The sequence below is a fragment of the Hemitrygon akajei genome, chromosome 9, assembly GCF_048418815.1.
Source record: "Hemitrygon akajei chromosome 9, sHemAka1.3, whole genome shotgun sequence".
NCBI lineage: Eukaryota > Metazoa > Chordata > Chondrichthyes > Myliobatiformes > Dasyatidae > Hemitrygon > Hemitrygon akajei.
Window position 1 is genome coordinate 146,945,793 of NC_133132.1, and position 21,832 is coordinate 146,967,624.

Genomic DNA, 21,832 nt, shown 5'->3' on the forward strand with positions numbered 1-21,832 from the left:
TCCCAATCTTCATCAACCTCTCACCAATGTAGAAGAGACTGCATTGGGAGCACCAGATACAGTAGACAATCCCAACAGATTTGAAGGTGCATCAGATGTCCACCTTTCTGAGCAGGAAAGTAAGCCTATTACCCCTGGATTTCAATTCTCTCTTAGACTTGATCAAAATTTAATTTTATGTCTTATCATTGAATGATATGACAGAAGGAACAGACTTACAAAATTTATCGATAGTAGTTACTCAGAAATGTTTTCAAGAAATAAATGAAATATGCAGCTTTCTTACCTTTAGATAATCCTTAAAATCTGGTTCTTCGTCAGTTTTCTGCTGAAGTATAGATGCTCCATTCAGCTGGCAACTACAAAACCGAATGTAAGCCTGCATGTGCGACAGTTCTGTGGTCAGGATATCTCCAATCATCTGCACGGGCATTTTCTCCCCAACAATCTTCTTCCTCACACGCAGAGCCCTAAAAAAAAAAGATAATTGCAAAAGATAAATCTAATGTGCTTGAGTGACAATATTTTGAGGAATTCAAGCCAGAAGCTGCTCAAATGCATAGCTGATTCAAAGGCCTGGTTTTCTGGGTTCTTTGCTTCAGAAATACAAGACAAAGTTTACCTGGTTTACTTATTGCCTCGTCAGTTTCTATCTCAGAAATGCAGAAGTAGCTTGAATTTTTACTAATAACAGATCTATGCTGTACAAGTCTGAATTGAAAGAAATTCATGAAAAATGTGAAACAAATTGGGATATACACAATGATTAGATTACTAGATTTGTTATTTATATGCCTAATTTGTGGACCACGAGATGTTCAAATCTTATTATTGTACCTGCGGAATTTAAATATATTCAACTAAGGAAAAGGATCAGGATTACTGGCACATGTATATAGCTAGGGTGCGTAAGACTTCTGGACAGTACTGCGTGCATGGAGCAGAGAGAAAGTTTGCAAATCTGGTGGGAGCTGAAGTATGCAGGTGTTTCCATTAAGTGAACATCGCAAGGCTGCAGGACTGGACGGCATCCCAGGGCAGGTACTCAGAATGTGCGCAGCGCAACTGGCAGGTGTGTTTACAGACATTTTAATCTCTCCCTCTCCCAGTGCAGAGTGCCCTCCTGCTTCAAATTATCCACCATTATCCCTGTTCCTAAAAAGACTAAGGTAACATGTCAGAACAATTGGTGTCCTGTCACATTCACCTCAATAATAAGCAAATGCTTTGAGAGGCTGGTCAACGGCAACATCTGCAGCTTGCTATCACCCACACTGGACCCCCTACAATTTGCTTATCGATTGACAGACGACGCAATAACCAGATGATGCTCTACACACCGTCCTTACACATCTGGAGAAGAGGGAAGCTTATGTGAGAATGCTGTTCTTGGACTACAGATCAGCATTCACCACCATAGTTCCCTCCAGGCTCAACAAGAAGCTCAGAGACCTCGGCCTTCACCCTGCCTTGTGCAGCTGGATCCTGGACTTCCTGTCAGATCGCCGGCTGGGGGTCAGAGTGGGCTCCCTCATCTCTGCCCCTCTGACCCTCAACACAGTTGCCCCTCAGGGCTGTGACCTAAGCCCCCTCTTTTACTCTCTGTATACCCATGACTGTGTCATCACCCACAGCTCCAATCTGCTAATTAAATTTGCTGACGACACCACACTGAATGGCCTAATCTCAAATAATAATGAGACAGCCTACAGAGAAGAAGTCATCACCCTGACACAGTGGTGTCAAGAAAACAACCTTTCTCTCAATGTCGCAAAAACGAAGGCGCTGATTGTGGACTACAGGAGGAATGGAGACAGGCTAACGCGTATTGAAATCAATGGCTCAAGTCAAGTCAAGTCACTTTTATTGTCATTTCGATCATAACTGCTGGTACAGTACACAGTAAAAATGAGACAATGGTTTTCAGGACCATGGTGTTACATGACACAGTACAAAAACTAGACTGAACTACGTAAAAAGCAACACAGAGAAAAAAAAAAACAACTACACTAGACTACAGACCTACCCAGGACTGTATAAAGTGCACAAAACAGTGCAGGCATTACAATAAATAATAAACAGAACACTAGGGCAGTAAGGTGTCAGTCCAGGCTCTGGGTATTGAGGAGACTGATAGCCTGGGGGAAGAAACTGTTACATAGTCTGGTCGTGAGAGCCCGAATGCTTCAGTGCCTTTTCCCAGACGGCAGGAGGGAGAAGAGTTTGTATGAGGGGTGCGTGGGGTCCTTTATAATGCTGTTTGCTTTGCGGATGCAGCGTGTAGTGTAAATGTCCATGATGGCAGGAAGAGAGACCTTCTCAGCTGACCTCACTATTCGGGTTGAGAGGGTGAACAGCTTTAAGTTTCTCAGCATAAACATCACTGAGGATCTCACGTGGTCTGTACATAACGGCTGTGTGGTGAAAAAGGCACAACAGCATCTCTTTCATCTCCAGATGGTTGAAGAGGTTTGGTATGGGCCCCCAAATTCAAAGAACTTTCTACAGGGGCACAATTGAGAGCATCCTGACTGGCTGCCTCACTGCCTGGTATGGGAACTGTACCTCCCTTAATCACAGGACTCTGCAGAGAGTGGTGCGGACAGACCAGTGCATCTGTAGATGTGAACTTTCCATGATTCAGGACATTCACAAAGACAGGTGTGTAAAAAGGGTCCGAAGGATCATTGGAGACCCAAGTCACCCCAAACACAAACTGTTCCAGCTGCACCATCTGGGAAGTGGTACCGCAGCATAAAAGCCAGGACCAACAGGCTCCCGGACAGCTTCTTCCACCAGGCCATCAGACTGATTAATTCATGCTGACAAAACTGTATTCCTATGTTATATTGACTATCCTGTTGTACATAAAACTTATTATTGCACATTTAGACAGAGACACAACATAAAGATTTTTACTCCTCATGTATATGAAGGATGTAAGTAATAAAGTCAATTCAATGCAATTTAAAGGATGCTGGGAATGGGGAGGGTGGAGTGCTGCAGGAGGGGTCTGGGAGTAGGTGTGCCCGGGTGGGGGTGGCACAGGTACACACACACTCAGCCCTGAGACACCAGGCAAGGTCATTTGATTCCAGACAATTGTTTTATTGATCGTTTTAGAATGTTTCTCTCAATCCCTTCCCCTTTACCCCACCATGATTCCCCTCTCACTGCCCCCCCCCCCTTTTCCATTCTCAGCCCATAACAGAAACCCATATCAGAATCAGATTTATCATGGCTCACAAATGTCATGAAATTTGTTTTGTTTTTGCAACTGCAGTGCAGTGCAGTACATAAAATTACTACAGTACTGGGCAAACCCTTAGGCACACTTGGTATGTGCCTACGACTTATGCGTAGTATTATAGTACTGGTGGCCTTGAAACTTAGAATGCCACAATCATCCACATCTACTTCACTCCCTGTCAGAGTCTGGAATCTTTACTTGTTCTGACCTACGTGACTTGAGATCACATTAGCTCACCTCGTAAATGTCCTGGCGAGCCATTTGGTTCAAGGGCAAGGAGGAATGGACAATAAATGCTGGTCTTGTTATGAATTGACTAAAGGAATGTTCCTATGCAACTCTGCAACAGAGCTGAATTCATGTTGAGGTTAAACTCCACAATCTTTGAATCTCTCTCAGCACATCCAGCATTTTGAGATCACGTCCATGTTCTGCTCTTGCCCAGTCTTCCCACATTATTGTACAATGTCCAATTCTAGTTGCAGCCTCTCAGAAAATGAGGCAGTCTATGCCTGCTTACAGCAAGACATAGACAAAATTTATAAATGGCTGAGAAGTGGCAAAAAACAGTTAAGCTACATTAGTGCTCGGAGAGTTAAAGCACCTGCCCTTGACATTGAACCGGTCTCTATCACCACATAGCACACCAATGTCCCGGCAGTCACTAATGAATAGAAGCTCAACTAGGTCCAAGGTTCAACTTTATTCACCATATAGTGGGCATTTGCCATGGTGATTGGCACGACATGCAACAAAAAAACACTTAACAATTATAAAGAATAAAGGATTATATAAAAATAAAGTTAGGGGTTAAAGGAAGAATATGGATAAAATGTGCACAAATACCAGTGTGTATACAGCATTAACGGTAAGTGGCTTCAAGTGTTTACAGTGCAGTGTAGTGTCTGAGGTAACAGATGGAAAGATTGGGTGGGGTGGCTAACTAGAATGGTCGATCAGATTAATTGCTTGGGGGAAGAAACTTTTAAGATGGGGTGAGGTTTTTTCTCACTGGCAACAGATTCCAGACCAACTATCTTTTGGGTGAAAATATTCTTCCTCAACTCCTTTCTGAATCCCCTCCTTCCATTAAGCATATGCCTACTAGTTCTATATGCAGAAGGCAGCCTGCAGCATACCACCAGGCTCAAGGACAGCTTCTGCCCCACTGTTATAATGCTTCCCGCATATGATAAGATGGACTGTTGACTTCAGTATCTACCTTGTAATGAACTTGAACCTTAATGTTTACCTGCACTGCTCTTCCTCTGTAGCTGTTACACTTTATTCTGCATTCTGTTATTGTTTATCCTTGTACAACCCCAACTGCACTGAGTATGAATTAATCTGTATGAATAGTATGGAAGACAAGCTTTTCATTATATCTTGATACACGTGATGATAATAAACCAATTTCAATTGCAACATGCCCCTGCCCAGGGGAAAAGACTCTTGAGCATCTACGCTATTGATGCCTCTCATCATGTTATAAACGTCTTTTAGGTTGTCCCTTAGCACCAACATTTCAGTGAGAAGAAACTCGAGCTATCAGAGTACTTTTAACTGATATTAAAAGTATCAGCCCTCCATTCCCAGCAACTTTCTGGTGAATCTTTTTGCACTCTTTCTACTGTTACCACATTCATCGTGAAGTGTAGTGACCAGAATTATACAGAATACTTCAAAGATTAATAAAGTTGTACCCTTTCTGCTCTTGTGTTTTATGTCCCCCGCTAATGAAAGCAAATATCTTTAATATCGTTTTTATCACCTAATCTACCTGTGTTGTTTATCCTAAGGCATATATGTCAAACTCAAGGCCCGCGGGCCAAATCCGGCCCGCGGTGGAATTATCTTTGGCCTGCGAGATAATATCTAATTACTATTAAAGCTGGCCCCAGTAATCGAAGCGCCTATGGCGTATGATATGGCTAATGCTGAGTTTATTCAGGTACCAGGTTTTCAGGGTTTTTAGTGTTTATTCGGCAGTCTTCTTCATAAGAAACGGAATTTGTAAAGTGAAACACTTTGTAGTTATAGCAGAGACTGAGACACATGAGAGCAGGCTTAAAAAACGGAGGCAACGAAAGCTGCGTTTGCACGCGTCCGACTGATCCGGCCCGCATGAAGCTGCATTTTGCTCAATCCGGCCTGTGACCTAAAATGAGTTTGACACCCCTGCCCTAAGGGATTTTTGGATATGTGCACTAAGGTCCCCCCGTTCCTTGATACTCCCACATGTTACAATTCATTAGTTATTGAGATACAATATGGAATAGGCCCTTCCAGCCCTTCGAGCTGACCCGCCCAGCAACCCCTATATAACCCTGGCCTAAGCTGGGGATAATTTACAATGACCAATTAACCTACCAACTGGTGCATCTTTTGACTGTGGGAGGAAACCGGAGCACCTGGAAGAAACTGACGCAGTCACGGGGAGAACACACAACACACAAACTCCTTACAGGCAGCGTTAGGAATTGAAGTGATAACAAACTTCATTTTATTTACAATCTCAGTGGCAGTTGCTGGCTATTGAGATTATAAATAGCAAAATGTTGGCAACTACACTGTGAAGAATACCACCACTAGAAGGCAAGCTGTCCTAAAACATGCACACTTACTTCAAGAGTTTGGTGTTCGACATGATGAGTTCTTTCCAGTTCACGAAAATGGTTCGCAGCTCAGACTCTGTCAGAAGCTTGGTTTCTGCCATTGGTTTCTCAAAAACCTGAAAAATAAAATACATAAGAACACAAACCCGAGAAAATCTGCAGATGCTGGAAATCCAAGGCAAAACACGTAAAATGCTAGAGGAACTCAGTAGGTTAAGCAGCATCTACAGAAACGAATAAACAGTTGATGTTTCAGGCCAAGACTGATGAAGGGTCTCAGCCTGAAACAACAGATTGTTTATTCATTTCCATTGATGCTGCCTGACCTGCTGAGTTCCTCCAACATTTTGTGTGTTATGTAAGAACACAACACAATTCAAGTGTGCCTGCAAAGGACTTTAACCTCCAATATTTTATTCCATCCTGCAATTCTTCATTGCTCTCTGTAGAAAATAAATTCCACTTCTGCCATCCTTTCTACTCCAAAAAAGTAATTTCAAGACATAATTAAATTAATTTGTGCATCTGCATAAAAAACACTTGTCCAGTGTGGTGCTCAGAAAATAATAATAATACAGGATACTAAAGTTTCAAATTCATTTCTCTGTTTAATTGCTCTAATTCAGGGGTTCCCAACCTGGGGCCAACAAAACCCTTACTTAATAGTTCTAAGTTTAAGGATCAAGGTACATTAATTATCAAAGTATATATACAGTATACAACTCTGAGAGTTGTCTTCTCCAGACAGTCACAAAACAAAGAAAACCATGGAAGCCTTTCAAAGAAAAACAGCTACCCTTCCCAACCATGCATGAAAAACTAAATCACACAAACAGCAACAAGAACCAATGCAAAAAACTGACAAATCACGCAAACGACAATAAGAAAGGACAGGTGGAAACACAGAATATAAAAACCTAAAACTGAAAGAGTCGAGTTTGAACTGCAGTTCAGCCCATGCCATAAAAAAGGTTGGGAACTCCTGGTCTAATGAATGGTTTTTTATCATGAGAAATCTCTGTTTTTGACTTTCATCACCTATCAGTGAATGAAAATTAAAATTAACTACAGATACAGTACATCTAAAATAAACCCAGAAAATACTGGAAACCACTCAGTAGGTTAGGCTGTCTGCAGAATAAAGAAGAACTGATACTTTAGGTCCGAAACCTCCTGTCAGAACTGGGAAGAATAAAATAAATAAAATTATAGATTAAATTAAGATGATCTTATTTAATCTCTCGATCCCAATTCTGGTAAAGTGTCCCAGAGCTGAAATATTAACTGTTTCTCTTCCAACAAATGCTGCTTCACCAGCCAACAGTGTATGCTTCCTGATGAGCTCTATTGAGAACTGGAGTGCTAATTTGCTAAATTTTCCATTCTTCTGTCCATAGGACCATAAGCAGAATTAGGCCACTTGGCCCATTGAGTCTGCTCCACCACTATATAATGGTTGATTTATTATCTCTCTCAACTAAGGACCTATTAACCTCAACTTTAAATATATCCGATGACTTGGCCTCCACAGCCAATGAATTCCACATAATCCAAAGGGATGATGCCCTTGTGTCCTGAGGCTGTGCCCTCTGGCCCTAGACTATAGAAAAGTGGGAACGTCTTTCCACTAAAAATGGTACCTAGAAAATATCTGATACGGTCCCACTGCACTGTGGTTGAATCACACTTCATTTCACATAGGGAAGCAGAACCAGAATAACTAAAGTAGAGGTAGTCTAATACATTGAAGCATTACACACTCTCCTATATTTTATGAAAGCTGAGCAAAAGATATTCAAACCCGTTAGTCCTTACCTCCAAAACCAGTTGTAAATCATCCATGTACCTCTCTTCAGTCTGAATCAGTTCATGTATGTAACCTTGGCGTTTTCTTTCCATAGGTTGCATGGTATCAAGGCAATAGAGATCAGCGCACCCTGTAGGCCATTAGAGTTCATTACAGACTGAACTGCGTATACCATTTCAGTCTTCAACAGCATGCTACGTAGCTCTTCACATTTTGTCCTTTATTATTTTTATTTTGAAGGTCAATGTTTAATCACAACTTAATTAACATTAAAACTATACTCAAAAGCTAGCATTTGGTTTTGGAAAATTTGTTTCTGAAAGCTGAAAAAGTGAGTATTAAATAAGTACACCAGAGAGGTTCCATGGTGGCATTTCTCCAGTTTATGATATGCCTAATATGAAATTAGAATTATTTTAATCTGGTAAATTATTTCTTGAATGATTAAATAATTTGATGAAAGCCAAAATAATAGATATTTATTAAAAAAAAATCAGGTGTTGCAAAGTTGAATCTAATTTGTTTGGTTTAACCTGCAAATTTGACTCTAGTCACATAAAAGATGTGTTGTATGCCACTCCAGAGTATTGCAACAGTTCAAGAAGACATGCAGGAAAATCCAGCCCACACAGTTAATTAATGCTAGACTTGCAGGTAGAAATCACACAGGATTTTTTTTTAGAATTTGGTTTTAATCTTTCCTGACCTAAAGAAGACATACTTCTCAATGGCTGTGCATGTCAAAACAATATTTAATGATCGTATTCAGAACCAATAATTTATAAATAAAATGCATAAGATCTTTATAAGTTAGGAGCTGATGACTGTTCCTAAGACATTGAACTCTAATTTTGTAATTTCCATTCTGCAAAGAAACTAAATATTTGTAACATTGATAACTGGCTTCTTCCCTCGATTTCAAACACTTTTATTGAGGGGTTGTGTGTTGTTATTCACTGATAACATCCATGTTTAACTGTCTGCCACACTTCTTTTTTAACCAAAAAGCTCCTTCCACCTTTCAAACAGTGTTCTGGGAAGAGCTGCAGTGCTGTACGTGTATTTCTACTGTGCATACTTCTCTATCCTTGAAAATATTAAGGGCAAAAGTTCCCCCCCCCCCACAAATGGACTATCATCAAAGAGGGGGCCAGTCTATAATTTGCAGCAGAACTCAACCTTGTTAATGGACATTAATGTTTAAGTTTAGATATCAGTGTTTATCTAAAACACAGAGCTGCTTAGCTTAGAATCCAGACTCTGGACAGCAGATTTCAATGTTCCGCTGGCTATAACAAGTGTAGTTGACAATTTTATCACTTCACCTGAAAAGAGGCGAGTGTGGCACCCATCAGCAGTCTCAAAATGAGAGATGGAATCTCCAGAAAAACCCAAACTTTGAAGTTTGGCAAGGTAATGAAATTTATATAATTACTACTAGGCTAAATATAATATAGTGCAATACAGAGTCCGGTGAAGCTGCATGAACAGTATATGAAGTTAGAATAGTAGATGTGTTAAGAATTAATTAATATAAAATAAACACAGAGCTTTGTATTAAAGATTTTTGAGTTACTTCATTTAGATTTGCCATAGGCAACGGCAATCATGCTAAATCACCACAGCAGACCATACTCAACTGGGCAAAATAAGCTGCCATCACAGTATCCCACTTATAAACTAACACCTGATGTGGATAGTTGTAACACTGATAGTACTAAATTATATAATGCATTTCTATTTCCCCTTAATTGCAGCCATAGGAGGTCAGTAGGAAAATTAGTCACCAAGGACAAAGTAACAGGAACACCATCATTTGCAGGATCTCTTCCAAATTGCTCATCATGCCAAGCTGGACATCAATCACTAGCCCTTTGTTATCATTGGATCTAAATCTTGGAACCTTTCCCAACAACACTGTGGAAATACCTTCACCAAAAAGACTACAATAACTCAAGGCAGCTCATCACTGTCTTCAAGGACAATTAGAGGTGTGCAACAAACTCTGGCCTTGACAGTGATATGAATATCTAGAAAATGAATTTAAAATGTTCTTTCTATGTATTGCACTGATTAGTATTAATTTTCTTCTGCCATTATTTTGGCTAAGTTATATTATAGTTCTGACTCTAATATTAAAACAAAAAGCTGTAGAGTTATGATAAGCAGGTATGGAAGCAACCTCAATACCTCTAGTAGATTTGCTAAGAGCAAGATGCCTGCCAGAATGTCGCATTTGACACCAGGAGACTAGTTCAAAATTAAGAAAACTTATCAGAAATGTATTGATTATAAAATCAAGTGTGAAATTGCTGCAAATATTATTGGGTAAAATGAGCATCTAAAATCCTCAATTTTTCTGCATTGTTTAACAGTCCCATTACAAAGTTGACTCTAAGCACAATTAAGCTTTGTGTTTATACGATACTCATGACTGAATGGCTTTTCATTACTAAGCAATACACATGGAGCATTTTGGCCAACTGCTTTGTTAATGGGTTGCTTATATTCAAGGGGGATATTAGAGGAAGGTTTTTCACTCAGAGAGTGGTTGGTGCGTGGAATACACTGCCTGAGTCAGTGGTGGAGGCAGATACACTAGTGAAGTTTAAGGAACTACTAGACAGGTATATGGAGGAATTTAAGGTGGGGGGTTATATGGGAGGCAGGGTTTGAGGGTCGGCACAACATTGTGGGCCGAAGGGTGCTGTACTATACTACGTTCTATGTTCTATATACTTAAACATAGCTAAATGACAATTTGCATTTTGATCTATGGGAATTAATACCCAACTTATAACAACCACTGCCCTGGAGATTGAATCATCAGAAATTTTAAATGATATAGCCTTTCGCTTTGATTGGTAAATGAAGTTTTTATATTCCAGATTAATCACACGCAAGCTGAGTTAAAGGAATGAATTCACAGGAGTACATATGCAGGTACTTGGCAATGAGTGGCTTGCATCTTCTCAGCTTGAACTTCTTCACCATTCTGAAGTCCATCTAAGGATGAAAAACTCACCACTTGGTTGGACATCTGTAGCCATAACAACAGCCAGCAACCTCACCATTACTCAGGGGAAAGCAATTCACTTTATCAATGCCTGGCCTGCTTAATTCAGCAGTTTAAGTTCCCTATCATTAATGTATGGTGACTACAGCAAGAACAACCTGCAGGCAAGAACTCCCCAAGGTTACTTTTCTAACAGATCCACACCAGTGAGCTCTTCCACAAAAGGCTAATAGTGATGTGATGGAAATATCTATAAATCCAAGTTCCCAATGAACACATAATATATCTACCTGCCTGAGACTTTTGCACAGTACTGTATCTTATGTCTTTCCAGTAACCAAATAACACTTAATACTACAAGCTAATACAAAGCCAAGTACTCTTATTTCATTTTCCCAACCACTTTCCTATTTTAACCAATATACAGTACTGTGCAGAAGTCTTAGGTACCCTGGCTATATATATATATATGTGCCTAAGACTTTTGCACAGTACTGAATGTTCAGTGTCATTGGCCAGATTAATAGAATGTTAAATGAACGAATGATAGTACTCAACCCAAAAACAGGAACATGTAAGAATATCTGTTAACAACCATTTCAGCTGTTTGTGCTATGCTCAGTAAGAAATAACCGATACAATAATTAGTTCCAGCATAACATTTCAATTCTTTCTTTTACCTTCACATCATGGTTATTAATGACCACTTCTGAAAACAGAGTTATAGAACACTGAAATAGGACCTTTGGCCCATCCAGTCCACGCCAAACCGTTTTCCTGCTAAGTCCCATCGACCCACACCGAGATCACACCCCTCACATCCAAGTACTTATCCAAATTTCTCTTAAATGTTGAAATATCCATATTCACCATTTCCACTGGTAACTCTCACCACCATCTGGTGAAGAAGTTTCCCCTCAGATTCCCCTTAAATAGTTCACCTTTCATCCTTAACCTATGACCTCTAGTTCTAGTGTCATGCAACCTCAGTGGAAAAAGTCTGCTTGCACTTGCTCTATCAATACCCCTCATAATTACGGATACCTCTGTTAAATCTCTTAGAGTCCCTAAGGTAGTCCTATGTTGAGTTCAACGCTGACTGGCATACCCTGTGATGCCACTGGTGCCAGGGGGAGCCTGTTGCATGGGCAACAGCTTGCTCTCCATATTGTACTGGCCTAGCTTGCGTATTGATAACGTGGACAGCAAGGATGAAGCATACATGGCCAACCCCGACCAATGGACGGCCTCAAACATATCATGCACAAAGTTCAAGTTTTATGTCAGATTTCTTTCCCCTACTCCCAATCAACACACAATTGTGCCAGGAACAATTAATATGGTCCAGAATTCACAGACTGTGATTAAAATATAGTTTTAACAACTATCTAATGAAAACCAATTGGAAAGCTCGAGGGTTAGGCCTGAAACTTTTGGGACATACAATATTTGAGAACAGATGGCTTAACTTTCTTCAAGTAGCCAGTCAGTGTTGCCCATTCATATTTAATTTCATGTATTGGAGACCTAAGAGACTGCAGACACTGGAAATCTAGGGCAGCACACAATGCAGCTGAAGGAACTCAGCAAGCCAGGCAGCATCTAAGGAGGGAAACAGAATAATTGATATTTCATCAGCACAGGAAAAGGGGAGACAGCAGGTATAAAATGTGAGGAGGCAGAGGTGGGAAGGGGCGAAGGCAGAAGTGATGGATCTTATAATAGTGGTATTTTCTTTCACCCCACACTCCCCCCCACCCCCTGACCTGCTAGGTTTTTTTTAATCTCACAATTTTACAATCGGATTCCCTTAAATTAAAATGAAAAATATTCCTCTCACTGTTGGCCTGAGAGGAAAGTTTTTCCTGTGGCTTAATCTGTAAAGACACTGACCTATCTTTATGGGCAGATTATGCAGGAATCTTTATATAGTCAATGGATACAAAGGGATATAAAAGAAGGACCGGCTTTTTTTTTAACTTAAAGCCTACATCAAAATACATGAACTACTCAGATCTATCCTTAAGCACGTTATCTTCTATGTCCTTCTCCTTTGTTAACATGGAGGATAATCTTACCTACTTCAACTGGTACCATACATGCATTAACCTTTTGGTCCCTTGGGGGACTTGCTTTATCCCACACAACCCTCTTGGTCTAGATATACTTACAGAATGTCTTGGGATTCTCATGCCCCCTCCTAATTTATTTTAAGTCCTCTCCTAGTCTTGACACTCATCAAGACTCACTCAGTCTCAGATGCCTAGAGGGCTGTTTACTGATCAAACCGTCAATGATCTTTATCATTGAAGGTTCCCTAATCTTACCATCTTACCTTTCGCCCCAACCAGAATATGCTGGCCTGCTTATTTAAAAGAATTGGACATGCCAGATTAGAATCTTTTGCTGTAGATTAATTCAACAAAGACCAGAGAAAATGGAACACACAATATTCTTTGGTGATAAAATCAACAAAGACAGGGATAATTCTAGATAATTCTGCTTGGGCATACAAAAATTTCAGTTTGCACAGCTTGTTAATTCAGATTGTCTGTACTCTGAAGGACTTTAGCCCTTTTAGTTTATTTGAGGTTTCTGAATTCTTTTTCCTAAAGTTTAAAGTCTGTGAAAGATTATGTCAAAGTTCAAAGTAAATTTATTATTAAAGTACATATATGTCACCATATGCAAACCTGAGATTCATTTTCCTGTGGGCATACTCCAGCAAATTTGTAGAATAGCTACTATAACAGTGTGCTGAAGACAATAAATTGTGCAAATGTAAATAGAAATAAATAGCAATAATAACGAGAGCAAGATAATGAGATAGAGTCCTTAAAGTTACTTCCCATTCCTGTTCTGACATGTCAATCCATGGCCTCCTCTTGTGCCAAGATGACCCTATGCTCAGGATAGAGGAGCAACACCTTATATTCTGTCTGGGTACCCTTCAACCTGATGGCATGAATATCAACTTCCCACCCATCTGGCTTCACCTATCACATTTCAGCTAGCCTTTTTCTCCTCCCCCTACCTTTTTATTCTGGCATCCTTCCCCTTCTTTCTTCATCCTTCAGGCCCGAAATGTCGACTGTATACTTTTTCCCAAAGGTGCTGCCTGATCTGCTGAGTTCCTCCGGCATTTTCTGAGTGTTGCCTTAAAGTGAGATCATTGGCTGCAGTAACATTTCAATGATGGGGCAAGTGAAGTTGAGTGATGTTAGCCCCTTTTGGTACGTGGTTGAGGGGTAGTAACCGTTCTTGAACTTGGTACGAGTCCTGATGTTCTTGTACCTTCTTGATGGCAACAGCAAGAAGTGAGCATGATCTGGATGGTGTGGATCTCTGATGATGGATGCTGTTTTCCTATGACAGTGTTTCATGTCGATGTGTTCAATGGTTGGGAAGTCTTTATCCGTGATGTACTGAGCCGAATCCACTACTTTTTGTAGGATTTTCCGTTCAAACGGATTGGTGTTTCCATACCAGAGTGTGATGCAGCCAATCAATATACTCTCCAGTATACAACTATAGACGTCAGTTAAAGCTTTTGATGTCATGCTGAATCTCCACAAACTCCTAAGGAAGCAAAGGCACTGCCATGCTTTTCTTTGCAATTGCACTTACACATTGAGTCCAGGACAGATCCTATGAAATAGTAACATCAAGGAGTTTAAAGTTGCTAACACACACCGCATCTGATCCTCCAATCAGGACTGGTTCGTGGACCTCCGGTTTCTCTCTCCTGTAGTCTATAATCAGTTCCTTGGTCTTGCTGACATTGAGTGAGAGGCTGTTGTTATGACACCACTCAGCCAAATTTTCAATCTCCTTACTGTATGCTGATTCATCACCACCTATGATCCTGCTCATGACAGTGGTATCATCTGGAATATGGCATTGGAGCTGTGCTTAGCCACATAGTCATAAGTGTAAAAGCAGGGGCTAAGCACACAGCCCTGTAGTACACCTGCATTGATGGAGATTGTGGAGGAGAAGTTGTTGCCAATCCCAACTCACTGAGGTCTACAAATAATGACATCCAGGATCCAACCACACAAAGAGGTATTGAGGCCAAGGTCTTGGAGTGTATTGATTAGTTTTGAGGGGATATTGGTATTGAATGCTGAGCCGTTGTCAATGCAGAGCATCCTGATAATGCATCTTTGCTGTCCAGATGTTCCAGGGTTGAGTGAAGAGCCAAAGAGATGGCATCTGCTGTGGACCTATTGTTCTGGTAGGCAAATTTGAGCAGATCCAAGGCGCCTCTCAAGCAGGAGCTAATATGTTTCATAAACAACCTCTCAAAACACCTTCATCATTGTGGATGTAATTGCAACTAGGCGATAGTCACTGAGGCAAATCACCATGCTCTTCTTGGGAACCAGTGTAATTGAAGCCTGCTTGAAGCAGGTGGGTACGACACACTGCTGAAGTGAGAGGTTAAAGATCTCAGTGAACACACCAGCCAGTTGGTCAGCACAGGTCTTTAGTATGTGGCCACATACCTTATCTGATTTCTGTAGAATCAACCTGCTGAAGGCAGCCTGCATGTCAGTTTTAGAGGCTGAGATCATAGGATCATCACGGGATGTGGGGGATTCACAATGGTTTTTCCATGTTCTGATGATCAAAGCAAGCATAGAAGGCATTGAGATCATCTGGAAGCAAAGCCCTGCCCCTCTCCTATGTCACTTACTTTATCTTTATAGGAGCTGATAGCATCAGACCCTGCCATGGCTGTCAAGCATCCCTCATTGATTCAAGTTTGGTCCAGGATTTCAACGTCGCACGCAAGATGGCTTTCTGGAGAGCACACCTGTACCTGCACCTCTTGTAGCTTTCTTGGTCTCCAGACTAAATGCCTCTGATCTGGCCCTCAGCAGACTTCAGATCTCATGGTCCATCCAGGGCTCATGATTGGGGAAGACTGAAAGATTTAGCAGGGACATACTCATTTTAAAGCTGTTTTAATGAAATTCATTACCATCGTGGTACATTCATTCAGATCCTCAGATGAGTACTTAAACACAACCCAGCTCACTGATACAAAGCGATTCCAGAATCACTCCCCTGCCTCCCACGACCACCTTTCAGTTGTCTTCATCTCTGCAGCCTTGCTTTTTAGGCTCTGTCTGTATGCAGGTAGGAGCAGGAGGACAACCAAGTGATCCGATTTATCAAAAATATGGCCTGGGCAAGGAATGGCAGGCATTCCTATTAGTATAGCAATGATGCAATATGTTGGGATCTCTGATGCTACAGGTTATATGTTGGTGATAATTGGGCAGGGCTTTCTTCAAACAAGCCTGGCTGAAGTCTCCAACTGTAATTTGAAATGCGTTGGGATGGGCTTTTTCTTGTTTGGAGATGGCATCATGCAGTGTCGCAACTGGTTGATTATAGTCAGCCACATGCACTATAGTCGGGACTACATGTAATTCATTCATGCATAATTGTTCTTCTAATCTTTCTCTCTTCACATATTGTGTCATTATCATGCTTTCTTAACAAGTCACTAATGTGTGATACTTGGTTAAAAAATCCAAGTTTGTCCATATTAACTAGCTTTATGCTAGAAACGGTCAGTTCTTAGCAGTTAAGCATGAAAGCTAGCTCATAATATTTTCCAAAAGGAACCCATCATTAAAAAAGGATGCTTCTCAAATGGATGGTCAACAAACCAAAATAATTTGAGATAACTAACAAATATCCTGGAAATAATGAGCATATTTTGACTGAATTCACTATCAGACTTGAACAAGCAAAAACCAAGGTTTTGCACTTTGCCAAATGGAAGGGGAAGTCGTAGGAAATACTAACACAAGGTATGAACCGGGTAATCTACAATGAAAGCTAAAGCAAATGTGAATTTTTTCTTACCATCAAATAGATTTTTCTAAGTTCATGAAACTATCGTTAATAGGGAAAGAACGATTAGGTATGGCTACACCCAAGTATGAAGAGCCCAAAGAATTACATTTTCACAACAGAAAGATCTTTTTGTTTCCTTGGGCAGTCCCTCAGGACTGAGGATAACACATATGCACTCCTGGATTGAAAGTTCTGAATTGGCTGAGGTCTTCATGACTCTTAATGACTTACAGGTTCTGCTATAAATGGAAACATAGAAAGTAGGTGCAGGAGTAGGCCATTCAGCCCTTCGAGCCTGCACCACCATTCAGTATGATCATGGCTGATCATCCAATTCAGAACCCTGTACCTGCTATAGGAACTAAAGTTGCCTCATGGGGAAAGCAAGTAGGTTGTTCACAAGGTCCTACATTCCTATTTGCTTTAACTTGCCCTCTACATCCCTATCTTGGAAACAATCCAGATACTCCTAATTCATTTTATGTGGTTACCTGGAAAGGGTTCCGTTCAGTTGATGAGGAAGTTACTTATTTTCCGTTATGTCTTGTGACTATCTTTTAATTTTATTCCTAGACTGCAGGAAATCTTTTGCCATGATGGACCTCAGATGATATTGGGATGTAGAGCAGACTTGTGATTTATGTAAGGAGGAGGAATTTACATGCATTAGAGTAAAGAATCAGAAACATAAATTAATGATATTAAATCTAGGAGTAGGCAATTTCTTCTTGAGTATTCCTGAAAAGAGTCACCGAGAAGCAGTTCACACTTAAGGAATAGAGTGGGGAAAAATAGATCCTTGGGCAACTCAAGCAGCCATTTGCTGGATGAGAGGAGAAGTTACTATAGGAATGCTCTAGTTAGATTTTCTGTATAAAAGGACAAAAGAGTAAGGGCAATTTCTCTGTTGCAGTAAGACAATATGAGAGCACAAGGAGAAGCACTGTCCAAAATCAAGGAAAAGAATAAAGCATATTTAATATTAACTTAATCAGATATTGTGACTGGTTTTGGAAAACATAGGATGGGTTTTGTGGAGCTAATTTTTTTAAAAATGCATTCACATAACATATCCAAAGAGCTAGAATATTTCCAAGATCTTGACATGGTGTAATCAAACAAAAACTGTTGTGAGTGAAATAACAATAAGGGGTTTTTCCAGTCTGAGGCAGCAAGTAAAATAGGTTTAATTAACTCTATAATCTAGGTTTGTTTGTAATTTGAATTTGTAATAATTCTCAAAAGTGAAGATCCTGAAATTAGAATCAATCTTGTGGCATGCTAGAAAATGGTTGGAGTTGAGAGTCAAGGATTACAATCACAGATAAAATGTGGCTAACTTCCACTCAGAACAGAGATTAGGACCTGCCTTTGTACACAGCGTATAAATCTCCTGGGTACCAAAAAATCTCAGTAGAGATCCAAGCTTTCAATAGATTTTAAATGAAAATCAGGTTGGTAAATATGTTATTATATTAGATATGGATTTAAAATGACATGCTAAAGTGTTGATGGAAGAATCTGTGATGGGAATATAATCTCAATGTGGAAGTACTCTATAGGGAAATCGATAAAAGAAAGGTTTGGGAGTCCATGTACAAGAATCAGCAGAGGCTAAATGGAGACTGTAACTGCTGGTATCTGGAGTACCACACAAAATGCTAGAGGATCTGCTGCCTGACCCACTGATTTCCTCAAGTGTGCTGTGTTAATCAATAAAATCTAGCTTGAACAACAATACATTTGTCATTTTACAATTTATCTGTCATTACTACTGCTACTTGAGTGAGAAAGTCAGGAAATGAAGCATCATTCTAAGATTCTAGAGCATAATGGTGATTTATTCTTCAGTACATGATGAGTATTATCTGATGAAGAATTCTGTTCAATCTACTTTAGTGGATGTTAAAATTCTATGACAACTTTGAACTGCATATTCACCCCCCTCCACCCCATCAAGCCTTTTGGGCAGTTTTTTTTCTCTCCAATCAACATCACAGATAACAAGTGTCATTCTTGTGCGAGGAAAAAAAGTCATTAGCAAATTGCCCACTAAATTGATCTCGGTGAAAACAGTGACTGATTTCAAGAGGAATTTAATCCTTGTAAAAAGTCAATGTGGCACAATCAAGAACAATATCAGCTAGTTTGCTTTATTTTCTGGTGTTCTGTAGTAGCTGCATTAAGGTTGGAACCAGAAGCTAAGATCAGCTAAAATTCAGTAACAACTTCCAGAGTACAACTATCCCACAAATATATACAAAGATATGGAGCAGTTATATCATATTTTTGAATTTTATTTATACACTAAGTTGTACAATGCATCTCCAAGTATAAACAGAATTCAAAAATATGATTTATATCACTTGGTTGGGAAGGAGTTGGAGTCTATTACTAAGCATGAGGTCTCAGGGTACTTGGAGGCTCATGATAAAATTGGCTGTAGTCAGCATGGTTTCCTCAAGGGAAAATCTCACCTGACTAACTTGATGGCATTCTATGAAGAAATAGCAAGCAGGATAGACAAAGGAGAATTGGTTGATGTTCAGAAAGCCTCTGACAAGGTATCACATGAGGCTGCTTAGCCCATGGTATGACAGGAAAGATTCTAGCATGGATAAAGCAGTGGCAAAAATTGGGAATAAGGGTGCCTTTTCTGGTTGGCTGCCGGTGACTAGTGGCCTATCAAATGGTGAAAGGCTTTGATAGAGTGGATTTGGAGTGGATGCTTCCTATGTGGAAGTGTCCAAGACCAGAGGTTACAGCCTCAGAACAGAGGGTCATCCTTTTAGAAGGGAGATGAGGAGGAATTTCTTTAGCAAGAGCGTGGTGAATCTGTGGAATTTGTTGCCACAGGCAGCTGTGGAGGCCAACTCTGATTTAAGGCAGAGTTTGTTAGATTCTTGATTGGTCAGGACATGAAGTGATACAGAGAGAAGGCAGGAGATTAGGACAGAGAGAAAAACTGGATCAGCCGTGATGAAATACCGGAGCAGACTTGATGGGCAATATAGGACTAGGTTCAATTAATTTTCACATGCTAAGATAATTTTCCCCCACAGATATTATCAAGAAATTCTGGCTCAGATCGAGGCATACCCTCCTTCCTAATTTCCCCACGGTAAATATTTATAGTTGTACACCTCTGTAAGGAAATAACCATTAGAAATGATAACAAGAGATGTATTTTTCAGTAAAGCAATTCAGCAGGACACTTAAACCCATTTTCGGCTCTAGAGCTGGGAAAGCAGATTGGTTCCTGTAAACGTGAATTACAAGTTCCAACTGCCCAGCTGTCAAAATAATGATGAGTTCTCTTTCAGCAATTCTCAGCAGAATTTGGATTAACTAACTCCTCTTTTGCAACAATTTTAACTTTATTGAAGAAATGTATCTTTTGCCTAAAATTTCAAATCTAAGAAACTTGTTGCATTGTTGGGCCCATAAATATTTTGAAATATTAACCCAGATAGATCTGTGACAGTAACAGTTCTACAATATTGTTTTATTAATTGTGTCAAGCTTGGTGTTCAAATGCTTCATCTGAATCAGTTAGATAGGGAATACATGATTGTTTTGGTTCTGCCATTTACTTTTGTACTTCTTGGACTTTGAAGATATAAGTGTGATTGTCTTGGAGAAGCGAAGAGAGGAGTTGCCAACAGTTGTAGATGAAAGCAGTATTGCTTCCTCACTTTGCAATTGGCTGAATGGCTATGAAATAATAATCACAGGGATAATTACGAAAGTGTATTATATTTTACTTAAATTTAGCATTGGTACAAATTGAGTTATGTTACTGAGTATCTGTGCAAACAATCAGAAAAAATAAAAAAATAAAAGGTAACGTATTAAGTGACAGTCGCATTAAATGTAGACAAAGCAGAAGTTTCACACTCATGTTTATATATTTAATGAAAATTTGCATAGTACAATAGTGATAAATGCATATACACGCAAGTTCATTTACATGTAGATTTGATCAACGCAATTTCTTTGTGGAAGCAAATTCCTTCATAAAATCCAGCTTGACTTGGAGTTAGCCATCACTGGTTGAGTAAAAAGTATCTCCATAGATATGCAAGTCTCATGTAAGCAGCATTTATGGACTTTGCATCCAGAGGATACCATCATGCTTGCATAGTTGTAAAGCTGTGTCTTAACGATCATGCTAACAGAACCAGAGACCTTGTATTATATTTATATTACTCTAATGATCTTCAGTAATAGGTTTTAATACAGAGCAGAACTGCATGCTTATCAGCTTTTAGATTTGTTCAATCTTTGCAAGAAATAGTACATTGCACTTCCTAGCAAAGAATGAACTGATCTCACAAATACTGAAGTCTAGCGTACCTGTTCGAACTATCCATCTTGATTAAAGCTGCACTGTCCATAATTTCATTTTCCATCTTGAAGCATTTCACTGTAAATAAATCAGGTTTGAAATAAAAATTGGAAATGCCTTCAAAAATGTTCCTAGAGGAAGTCAACCATGGCAAATGTACAATAGTTGTACTTTCAAAGAGGTCTACTCTTCACTTCCAATTCTTATCAGTAAACCAGAGATCAGTTTGCTAGATATTCAGATCAAACGCTTACCAACCTCAGTACCCATGGGAAAGAATTAAGCATTTTCAATTCCATTTCAAATGCAATTTACAGGAATTTTGTCTTCAATTATAGGGCAGTGCAGCTTCAAGAATGTTTTATTTGCAGTCTAATAAAAATGGTACACAAGCTACTTGTTCAATCGCATCTGATTCACTGATAAGCTCAAAATATCGGAATAAAAATATATACATAATACAAAAACAGATGTCATTTACATTTACAAAAGCAAGGTACCATGGATGTTGGAAACTGAAATAAAACAGAAATTGCTGTAAACATTCAGTAGATCATGTGGCATCTGTACAAAGAAAAGCAGCAAACCTTTCAAGCAAATGATTATTCAACAGTTGATTGAAACTGATGAGAGATCTTTAATCAGGCATATTTGTTCCTCTCTCCTCAGATTATGCCTGACCTACTGAGTATTTTCAACAGCTTCTATTTTATATCATATTAATTTTATTTCTATAATTTGTCAGTTTTCAAAACCTGGTATCTCCTCCTTGTGATGAAAAATAAGTATAATCTTCTGTAGATATGATCTCTGAGGTTTCCGAGGCTCTTATGTACATTAACACTAAAAACTCTCAAAACGTACATGAACAGCTTTGGATAACTCCATGATACACTAGCTGAATGAAAGTGCAAAAATATTT

General features: G+C 39.5%; 1 protein-coding gene across 8 annotated transcripts in view; it reads right to left on the minus strand.

The window, feature by feature from the left end:
* LOC140733634 (intersectin-2-like) overlaps positions 1–21,832 on the minus strand; it is a 216,579-nt gene that overhangs the window by 38,879 nt on the left and 155,868 nt on the right. For all 8 annotated transcript variants that reach the window (XM_073057231.1, XM_073057229.1, XM_073057233.1 and 5 more), the window contains 3 exons: positions 7,681–7,802; positions 5,875–5,981; positions 287–470 (listed from right to left, as the gene is read on the minus strand). In XM_073057231.1, the coding sequence (XP_072913332.1) occupies positions 287–470; positions 5,875–5,981; positions 7,681–7,802 (413 nt within the window). The remainder of the gene's footprint in view (positions 1–286; positions 471–5,874; positions 5,982–7,680; positions 7,803–21,832) is intronic.